Genomic DNA, 11,466 nt, shown 5'->3' on the forward strand with positions numbered 1-11,466 from the left:
TATTCTCATATTCTTCTTTCAATGATTATTCTCTGCAGTGAGTGACGTATTCTGTTGCATTATTAAAAGTTCATAGGTGGCAATTTCTGTCTTATCTCTTTAATATTTATCAATCTAAATGGAAGTTTACCAATTTTATTTTTTTGAAGACCCAGCTTTAGATTTCACTGATTTTCACTATTATTTTTGTTTTCTATTTTAATTTTTACACTTACCTTTATTATTTCATTTCTTAATTTTTAAAATTAATTTTTATTTCCCTTCTTCTACTTGATTTTCATTACTTTTCCACTCTGGAAGAGGTATTTTGTAGGATGATGGTTGAGTTGTCTTTTTTCTGATACTTCCTCATATTTTGATTCAGATGATGATTTTTGGCAACAATACCGCAGAAATGACAGAGTTCTTTTCAATGTATCCTATCAGGAGGAACCAGGTGTTATTTGTCCCATTATCAGTGATGTTAATTTTGATCACTTGTCTAAAATAGTGTGTGTCAGGTTTTTCTTCTGCCAAGTTATTATTTGCAATTAAGTATTTTGTGGAGAAAAAAATTGAAGACTATATAATTATTTCTCATCAGACTTTTACTGATTTAGCATTCATTGATTCTTGCCTGAAATAATTATTACTGTGATGGTTGCCAAATGCTGACTTTCTAATTGCATCATTTTTTCTACATGTAGATAATTGGAATCTTGCTATAAAGAAGGTGACTTTCTTGTCTTTATTTATTCAATTATACTAGTATGGACTCAAATTCTTTGTTTTTTTTTTTGTTTTTTTTTTTTTTTGTTTTTTTGTTTTTTTTTTTTTTGAGACAGAGTCTCGCTTTGTTGCCCAGGCTGGAGGGCAGTGGCGCGATCTGGGCTCACTGCAAGCTCCGCCTCCCGGGTTCACGCCATTTCCTGCCTCAGCCTCTGAGTAGCTGGGACTATAGGCGCCCGCCACCACACCCGGCTAATTTTTTGTATTTTTAGTAGAGACGGGGTTTCACCATGTTAGCCAGGATGGTCTCGATCTCCTGACCTCGTGATACGCCCGCCTCGGCCTTCCAAAGTGCTGGGATTACAGGCGTGAGCCACCGCGCCCGGCCTCAAATTCTTATTTTATTCTGTGTGCTATGATCCATTGTCATCATTATTTATTTATTTGCTGTCATTGTTTCAGATTTGGTCAGTATGAGCTTGTTCACGTTGGCTTCTGAATCCATTTGACATGTCACTATAATTTTTTCAGCACTTATTTCAGAACGCTTAATTTGTGATACCCACAAGATGTTCCAGGTTCATCTTTTACTTTCCCTATCCTAGCCTGGAGATCAGCCATTTCTCCCAGGAGCCGTATTTTTTTTTTTTTTTAACTGGAGAAAGATATTTAGAAATCTGGATCTGAATATCCGAATACAAAAATTAGCCAAGTGGAGTGGTGCGTGCCTGTAATCTCAGCTACTCCAAAGGCTGAGGCAGGAGAATTGCTTGAATTTAGGAGGCGGAGGTTGCAGTGAGCCAAGATCACAGCACCACACTCCTGCCTGGGTGACAGAGTAAGACTGTCTCAAAAAAAAAGAATTCTGGATCTGGAGTCTCACTGTTTGTAAGCTTTTCCAAGAAGACAGATTATGTATGTTTTATATATTATAAATATATGCAATAAATTATATATAACATAACATATATAATAAATACATATAGCATATATACATAACTTATAATGTACTTATAAGTATATAATTTATATATTACATATATTTATATAATGTATAACAGATTATAAAAATGTCTTTTTATAAGATGTAAATATATATTACATTAATATATAATATATAACATTATATATAACATATATACTATATATTAATATAGTGAAATATTTTAAATATAATTTATATATATGTGTATACACCCACACAGTCACAACATACACAATTTATATATATACACACACATATATACGCACACATGCAAATACATATGTATATACACACACAGATGTTGTGATAGCTAGTTTTATGTATCAACTTGACTGGGCTAGGTGACAGGCCCATGGCTGGTAGAACATTATTTCTGGGTGTGAAGGTGTTTCCAGAAGAGATGAGCACTTAAGTCAGTGGATTGAGTAAAGAAGACCAGACCTCACAGTGTGGGTGAGCATCGTTCAGTCCATTGAGGGCTCATCTGAATAGAACAAAAAAGTGGAGGAAGGACGGATTCCTACTTTCTCTTCTTGAGCTGGAACATCCATCTTCTACTGCCCTCAGACATCGGAGCTCCTGGCTCTCAATCCTTTGAACTCCAGGACTTGCATCTGCACACCAGCAGCCCCTGGTCCTTGGGCCTTAAGCCCTAGATTGGGAGTTACATCATTGACTCCCCCGGTTCTCAAGACTTCAATCTCAGAATTACACCACCTGCCTTCCTGGGATTCCAGCTTGAAGATGGCATATTATGGGACTTCTAGGTCTCCATAATTGCATGAGCCAATTCCCATGAATCTCTTCATATATCTATATATCTCTTATTGGTTCTGTTTCTCTGGAGAACCTAATACAGATATGCACACTCATGTGTGTGTGTGTATACATGTTTCTCTGTGTATCAGTTACGTTCAAAATCATGAATTTATACTGATAACTCAAATTACAAATACCACAGTCTCCATGCTAGTGTTCCCTTATTTGTAATTCCCTTCAACAGTGAGAAACCTAACTCATTATTTGCAATATATTTGCTTATCTACCCCATCTAAGAATGCACATAGTGTTGAAATTGCTAACCCATACTACTATGAAGAACAAACCCACTAGACAAAATCCAACATTTGTTCATATTCTTGTCTTTAGCCCTTTGTTTGTATAATCAAAATACTGTGTTCCGAGGTTAATTCAATTCTACCTCACAGCTCCCTCTTAACTGTGGTTAAGTTATTCACTTGAAATACAGTAAGGGGCAGGGTGTGGCGGCTCACGCCTGTAAACCCAACATTTTGGGAGGCCGAACACTTGAGGTCAGGACACTTGAGGTGGAACACTTGAGGTCAGGAATTCGAGACCAGCCTGGCCAACATGGCAAAACCCCATCTCTACTAAAATTACTAAGATTAGCTGGGCATGGTGGCACACGCCTGTAATCCCAGCTACTTGGGAGGCTAAGGCAGGAGAATCACTTGAGCCCGGGAGGTGAAGGCTGCAGTGAACCGAGATGGGGGTTGCACCACTGCACTCCAGCCTGGATGACAGAGTGAAACTCCATCTCAAAAAAAAAAAAAAGTATATATATATATATATAAAATATATATAAATATATATGAAATATATAAATATATGTATACATAAATATATATTATATATAAGGTTCATTTGTTGTGTTTGTATTGTGTTGAATTTTTTTCTCTGTTTTCATTGCTTATATTTACTTGGCTTTTTAATATGTGAGACAAGGATTCTAAAATTTGTGAGACAAAACAAAAATTAGAAGGAATTCCCATCTTTCCCATTGTTTCCACCCATGCCTTGTATATAACTATCTCATTGTTTCTAGTTTATCCTTCCTATGTTTCTTTTTGTACAAACAAGGACATGCATTTTTTATTTCTTCTTTTTCACATGAGAAGTAGCATACCAAAGTCTTTTGTATTTACTTTTTTCAGTTAATAATATCCTAGAAATACTTCATAATAGTTCAGAGATATTCCTTGTTCTTTTTCACAGCTGCATAGTATTCCACTGTTTGGATATAGCATAGTTTATTCAGCAAGTCATTTAGATGGTTTCCAGTCTTTTGCAATGACAAACAATGTTCTGGTGAATAATCTTGTACCTGTGTATTTTTGTATTTTTGGAGGTATAGCTTCAGAGTTCATTTTTAGACATGAGATTGGTGGATCAAAGGGTAAATGTGTATGCATTTGTTTTAGATATTGAAAAATTCCCATATAAAATGGCCATATCAGTTTGCATTCCCACCAATAATATATAAAAGCATCTGATTTTCCACAGCTACACCAATAGGAAGTGTGGTCATACAAAAACCACACTCTCAACATAACTAGAAGACAAAGCACCACCTTCAAATTGCCCGTAAGAAAACAAACAAAACAAAAACAACCTAGGAGTCCTTCACACTGCTCCTAGAAGCCTCTGTGGTGAGCAAGGGTAGTCTGTAGAAAGACTTCATGAAAGAGAAAAAAGCTGAGCTAGCAGAGTCCTCAAATTGCTCCAAGACCACTGCCAGAAAGTAAGAGTCTGCCATAAAAATGAAAATACCGAAAAGGTGTCCTTGTAGACCAGAGCACTAACTACAAGCACACCTTCAGGAAAGGGGCATAAACATAACGTGATCTGAGTTGATAGCTTTTGAAAGATGTAGTTTCTAAAAGAGGAAAAGGGCAAAAAGGAAGGGGAGCCATCCTTTGGTGATAGAATGGTAGGAAAAAAATGAAATAAAATAAGAAGTTGTGGAGTGTTTTGATACAAAACAAAAATTAGAAAGAATGCAGCTCTCTCCCCCCTCCACAGCTTCCATTATAGGTCAGCCTCTGAGGTCACAGCAAGTTGGAGTGTGCTACAGAGTGGTTCTGGATGAACAAACAGAAAACATCCATCACAGTAGGAGACTTATAAATAGGAAGAAAGTGGAGAGTTGATTAACATACTGGGGTAACTAAACTAGAAAGCTGAATAGATTATAATGAGCAAGAAAATATGCCTGAATTAGTGATTTAAGAAGGCTCCATGGAGATGAGTGACTCCGGTACAGTGAAAGACATCATTAGAAATCAAAGGGTCAATAAAACCAGAGGCATGGATGTTATAAGGAGTCATCCTTGTCAATGTGAAATAATTATGGATAATACCAGATTGTAGGATGGCTGGGAGACAGTGAGCCAGGTTCCAAATCCCTCAACCGACAGGGGTGAGTGACCAGAAAGTAAAGGGATTGCAATAACAAGGAGTGGAAGAGGATCAAACAGTGGGTTTGAATGTGCAGACAAATCTCCAGTAGGCAAAAATATCTCATTGCACTTTTGTTCCAGATAGTACCAGGCATAGAGGTGAAGTTGGTGCACTATTTTATTCATCATTGCTATTTGCAGACCAATCCTCCTTCCTTTCCATAAAACCCTTTCTTTTTGAGTTGCATGTCATCAGAATATAGCACCTGCTGTCTTCTTGTTTGCAATCATCTTCAGATGTACAAGCCACTCCTCATTTCTTGAAGATTTTAGCCCCTGACTCAGTATGACTCTCTAACATGAATCCCCATGCTTTTTGGTGATTTCAGTATCAATTAAGACGTTCCATGGCCTCCTCTGCACCAATACTTTTGTCCACCATTTTATTTCAACTTCTCACAACCACAGTTCTGTCTAAACTCTTGCATCACCAAAATCTAGAAGGCTTCAGTGTTAGTTTAGATAATGTCGACCACAATAATGTAACACACCAATCCCCAAAATGTTGGAACTCAAAACATGACAGAAGTTTATTTCTTCTTCACGTGAAATCTAAAGTGGGTGTTGCCGATCAGCAGACAGCTCTACTCATGGCAATGACTCAAGCTCCTTCCTTTCTGTGGTTCTGTCATCTTTAGCATGTGACTTACTAGGTTACTAGAGTCACTTTCATCAACTCAGTGTAGGGAAAGAGGCAAGGAGGATCGCATATGCAATGTTTTAGGGCCAGACCTAGAAATGCTACACATCTGTGATCATGTTGCTTTGGCCAGAACTCAGTCCTTCTACACTTAACTGCAAGGGTGCCAGGAAATGTGTCTAACTTTGTGCCCAAAATGAAGGGGAAGTATATTTGTAGACAGCTTTGTCCTCTGGTTGCCAATTCTGTTTTACCTTCAATTGAGGCATTCTTATTTCTCACTACTACATATTACCATTCTAGTTCACCCTAAATAGTACCCCAAGTCTAACAATGACATGACCCCATTAAGGCCTACAAAATATTGATCCTGTTACTCTTTGTTTCTTACCACTCATATGTCTTCACTTCCCTTCTCACATAGCTTAAATTCTATGGTCCATCATTTTAATCACTCCCTTGTGCACATGCTCAACTCACGTCATCAAATTCACCTGGGAACACCCAATCATGATTAAATCCAAGCAACTGGTTTTTTCTGAGACCATCTCTAGAAAGCTAAATATGACTGCAGAAAAACTCAGAACCAAGCTTGATGATTGCTCTCTAAATTCATGAGCACTCACCTCAACTGGGTCTTTAGCATGGCCTGTTAATTGACTAAATGTCTCTAGTCCTTTCCTTCTCTGCCTGTCTTCAAACATAACACCTCCTCACGTGTCATCATTTTCATGATGACCTTGATGTATATGTCCCTGAGAAAACAGAAGAAATGTGAAATCAATTTCCAAAAGCTGCCACCATGGGCATCTCCAATCCACCTGCAAACAGTTCCTTCCTGGTATCTACAGAAGCCCTGCATGCTTCCACCTAAGGCAATCTCTCCACCTGTGCACCAAAAAGAGCTAAAACTTACTGAGCACTTCCTACATGACTGGCACCATTTTAAGCTCTATGTGTATTAACTTAATTCTCATTGCAAATCCTATGAGGCTGGTACTGATTGTAGGCCCACTTTACACATAGATAACTAAGGTACACTGACAAGGAATATCCCTTGAGTCCTGCAGCTGATAAATGCCAGGGCTCCGATTTGTCTCCAGAATCCATGCTTTTCACCAAGGAGAATTATAAGGAAAACATTTGACATTTTAGTAAATTACCCTACAGAGTGAATGGACAGCTACTCTTTTTAAAGAGTTGTGGGTGGGGGTTGAGATGGAAGACATGACAGTGAGGAACAAGGAAAACACCTCCACCACCTCTTAACAATGAGTCATATGCATGAAAATAAACCAGCCACCACTGGAATAGGCTGCAAAGGAAGCAGTACCTTCAGGGAATGGGCTGTTTTTAGTTTCAGGAAGGAGGAAGAAAACACTCAGGACGGGTGGGAGGAAAATGAGGCATATGCACATTGGACATTAACCAAAGCAAACAGGGTTAGGGTGTGACAAGACAAAAACTATTCATGTTTTCAAGTGTTCCCAGAAAAGTGACAGTGATATTGGGCTAAATATTATAAAACTCAAATTTCTACGGTGAGCAGGTATAACTTGCTGTAACAAATACATCAGTCTCGAGAGGAAAAGCAATACAACCTTTGCAAAGTAAAATCTCATAGGAGACGTTATCCTGAGCAAAAATAAAACCGCTCAACCTCATAACTACAGGATACACCGTAAACAGAAATCCTACAAGAAAATAGCTTTACCCTTAGCAAGCCTATTGTTTATATTTTCTTCCAGGTAAATGACTGTTAAATAGCATTTCCGCTTTTACCCTTATCCAAAGACAGCAAGTTCTTGCTATTATAAACCTATTTTATGCTCATTGATTCTAATTTGATTGAGCAGAATAAAAAGTCTAGAGCTTATAATTTTCACATCTACACAGAACACATGACATAGTCTAGCCCTTGCTCTAAGCCTTTCCTACTTCAACCATCCTGCCATTATAATCTCATCTATTATTGCTTTCTCAATCAGCTTCCTGCCTTGAATGTTAACAAACAGCTTAAGCACCCATCATATTTGGGGCTGTAACCCTTATAACTTTATCTTCTTTCTCTCAATAAGTATATATTTTGGTCTTCCTGTGGCAAACTATAAGCAACTTGAGGGCAGACATTTGTATTTATCTTGGTAAGCTCACATTTAGCATACGGCAGCTTGCACATAGTAGGGACTCAGCTTTTTTTCTGAATAGCTGAGCCAGTGTTACTGCTATCCCTGGAAGCACTGGGTTATTACAGAATAGTCAGAGCAGGCCCTCACATTTAACAAATGAATGAATGGATAGGTGGATATGTGCCTACTCTTAGAACTTCTAGGAAAGTTCAAAGAATTTCCTAATATTAGAAACTATTAGGAAATTATTGATAGTACTGCTAGTTGTGATAACTGTGGTTAAGGAGAAAAAAAAGTTTTATTTTGAGAAATACACATTAAAGTCTTTACAGTGAAATTCCATGAACATAGGAAATTTAAAGTACTTCAACAACAAAACAGATGAAGCAAAATGACAAAATAAACATTGCCATAATAAATCTAGTTACATTCCATATAACTAGTACATCTTAGTCTAGCCTAATACCTATAATGTAATTGGCAAGATGACAAGAATATGGTAAAAACCTAGAAATTAATCAGATTGTCTTCAGGTAAATCAGGAACAAGTAATATAGGTACTCTGACAGGAAAGGATACGACATGCTTGAGAAAGTACAATATAATTTTAAAGTAACTGAAAATTATTCACACTAGGACAACCAAGAGACAGCATTCTGGACTGCTTGTAGGAGGCAGGTAGGGAATTTCTTATTCAGAAATAAAGTAGTCATGTTTAAGAATAAATTTCAAATACTACATGAGACCAAAAAATGGGATCAGTCATTTATTTCTATTTAGGGAAAATAAATTTTTCTTCACATATCTTCAGCTTTTCTTGTTTTACATGTAAAATCAGTATGTTCACTGTCATAAATAAATATAAATAAATATTACAAAAGAATAAGATTTACAAATTTGACTATGGACATCTCACTTTAGAAATAACATATAATCTTTTCTTATGTGAATACTGTAGTATCTCTGGATACTTTTAAAGACATTAGGTCAAAGAAGACATCTTTCACAGGCTTTTTCCAAACTGTATTTGTGCAACAAAGGAAGACTCAGTCTTTCATTCTATATTCCTCCCTTGTCACCATCAACACCCCTGGCTCACTAGCATGTTTTACCTTTAAAATATTTTGCCAACCTGAAGGAAAAATGAAAATGCCTTACAGTCAAACATTACTTTATAATGTGGTTCATCTCTCTTTAGCAATTTTGCTTAAAAGAGACTGAATTGGGTTTTCATTTGCTTTTGATATCCAAATGTTTTTCATTTTTTATTTCCTTTATAAGTAGAAATAACATTACAGATCTTGTGGGAAAAAAATCACTTTTCTTCTCTTTTCCTCGTGTTCCCATTCTAAATATGAACAAATCTCTATGCTTTCTTACACTTTTAGGAAAGGAATCACTCTCAATTCTGCAAGTTGTTCTATTTTCAAGAGGTAGAGGTGTGCTGAGAATGTGATTCTGGGACTGCCTTTTTTCTCCTTTGTTGACATTCCTAACACACCTTAAAGACAATGAAAGCATCCTAAATGAAAAGCACAATTGCATTTATTGTATCCAATATGCAGATAAGTCTAAGAAACTAGAAACAGTCTGTATACTTGTGTGTATTTTCTTCTTAACTCTTCTTTGGCTAAGTCAGCCAGCCCATGGTTACTAGCGTCCCAAGCAAACCTGTCAACGTGAAACACGTGTACCCTGAAAATGTAAAAAGTTAAAATCAAAATGATTTTATTTACTAGTGATAAACATTAATTTTTAGTTACTATGTGATAAATCGCCAAAAACAATCAGTTAATTTGGGGTGCAAAACAAAAAAAAATGGTAATAGAATATGGACAAGATTTTACAGGTGGGGTTTATCAGCTACAGCAAAAACTAAAATATGACATGGAGTTTTTAGTTTCTCGAGATGAAGAGTGGCTAAGCTAGAATGAATTAGGGTACCCTCAAATTAAAAGTCAATGAATTCCTAAGTGTGGGAGATGTTAAAAAAAATAAAAATAAATAAAACCCCCTGAATACTACTACATGTGGAAGAGAAGATTGAGAGATGAAGACACTCAGTTTTACAGATACATTTACACAAAGTTATTTTTGTGTGACAATTTTGTATAAAGATATGAGATGTCTTTTAAGATCTACAAACATGACCTATAAAAGGATATCTTAGCACATATTATATTTTTTCTTAAATAATGAAAACTCTAAAAGCCACCAAGCAAAAGGAGAAATACAAGGTAGGTCAACCATCTCATGATGCAAATTATCATAATGAAGGCATTCTCTTTAAGTCCTAATATATCATCCCTTTCCCCCCAAATATTTGTGGCATTATACATCTAATCATTACAATAAACTGACTTCAAAACGTAGGATGAGATAATAAGCATAGTGCTACCAAGTCCAGAACTGACAACGTGTCACAGTAATGATTCGATGCGCTAGTCATTCATTCAACAAAGAAAAAAACAACTCTAACGCCAGTATTGACTCAAGCCTCTATTGTCCTTTAAAAGTCATGAAGAACCCCCTAGCCAAGGGTATTAATGGATATTTTACAAGATACAGAAATGTGATGTTATTAAATCATATATACCTTTTATAATTTACCAGAAAGTCTTATTTCTGAGGGACCATCAGTCACACTTAAATGGTCAAACACAACATTGAGTACTTTGTTGCTCTCATGTGCATTGTAAGAGCTGAATAGTAGAGAATAAAAAAACTATTGAATTGAATTATATAACTGTCATTTCCAACAAAAAACAAAGTCAGGCATCTGCTTACACTTCCATCCCTAAACTAAAATTTATCATATAGACCTAACTCTTCTAAAAGAAATAAATCAATCCTCTGACAGGCAAACATGAAGAATCTTCAATGAAACCACATTATCACTTGCACATTAACCATATCCTGTCTTGATTAAGATCAAATATTTAATTAAATCAGTATGAAATCAGGAGGCTAGCCAAACATATGTAAAGCTAGCTCTTACCCTCAACAGCTTATGCTTCCAAAATAAGGCAAATGGAATACTTTTTATGTGCACATAAAAAAGACAAATTTTTCTTAGGAGTTTGCAAGAGTTTCCCTCTAATTCAGAAAATAAGCAACTAAGTTCACCGCAAAACCCCAAAATACAATTCAAAACAAATACACTAGTCTCCTTATCTGTGGTTTCAGTTACCCACAGTCAACTGCAATCTGAAAATAGGTGAGTATAATACAATAAGATATTCTGAGAGAGAGACCCCATTCACATAATTTTTGCTACAATAAATTGTTCTAATTGATTATTAGTTAGTGTTAATCTCTTACTGTGCCTCATTTATAAATTAAACTTTATCTCATAGGTATGTACATACGAGAAAAAAACACAGCACATATAGAGTTAGGCACTATCTGTGGTTTCAGGCATTCACTGGGGGGTCTTGAAACACCCTGCCCCCAACCAAGGATAAGCAGAAGTTACTGTATTCCTTCCTTCTATGTTCCTTAATAGGACATACAAGTATCACAGCCAATCACCTTACCAAAGTATGTAAAGAAACTGATGAAAGCCAAGAGAAAGCACCTGGTAAACTTACCACATCCTGCTGTCCTGCCCCACCCAGTCTCCACTCCCACTGATCCAGAGAGCCTCAAAGCAGTAGCTTTGGTAAATTGATAATACTCTATACATTGATACTTTATAACTTGATAAATTGATAACAGTATTTCAAAAGGAGAGTTGGAACAAAT

At 36.3% G+C, this 11,466-nt stretch overlaps 1 protein-coding gene across 6 annotated transcripts in view; it reads right to left on the reverse strand.

Annotated features, from left to right (window-relative positions):
- Window positions 1-394: 394 nt before the first annotated feature.
- Window positions 395-11,466, reverse strand: part of CD55 (CD55 molecule (Cromer blood group)) — a 45,683-nt gene continuing 34,611 nt past the window's right edge. For 5 of the 6 annotated variants that reach the window (XM_010365639.2, XM_030935942.1, XM_030935943.1 and 2 more), the window contains one exon: window positions 8,467-9,417. In XM_010365639.2, coding sequence (XP_010363941.1) covers window positions 9,353-9,417 — 65 coding nt within the window. In that variant the 3' untranslated portion in view covers window positions 8,467-9,352. Of the gene's footprint in view, window positions 420-8,466; window positions 9,418-11,466 lie in introns of those variants that run through there. The other variant, XM_030935941.1, reaches the window with a different exon arrangement.

The sequence above is a fragment of the Rhinopithecus roxellana genome, chromosome 8 (assembly GCF_007565055.1).
Source record: "Rhinopithecus roxellana isolate Shanxi Qingling chromosome 8, ASM756505v1, whole genome shotgun sequence".
Classification (NCBI taxonomy): Eukaryota; Metazoa; Chordata; class Mammalia; order Primates; family Cercopithecidae; genus Rhinopithecus; species Rhinopithecus roxellana.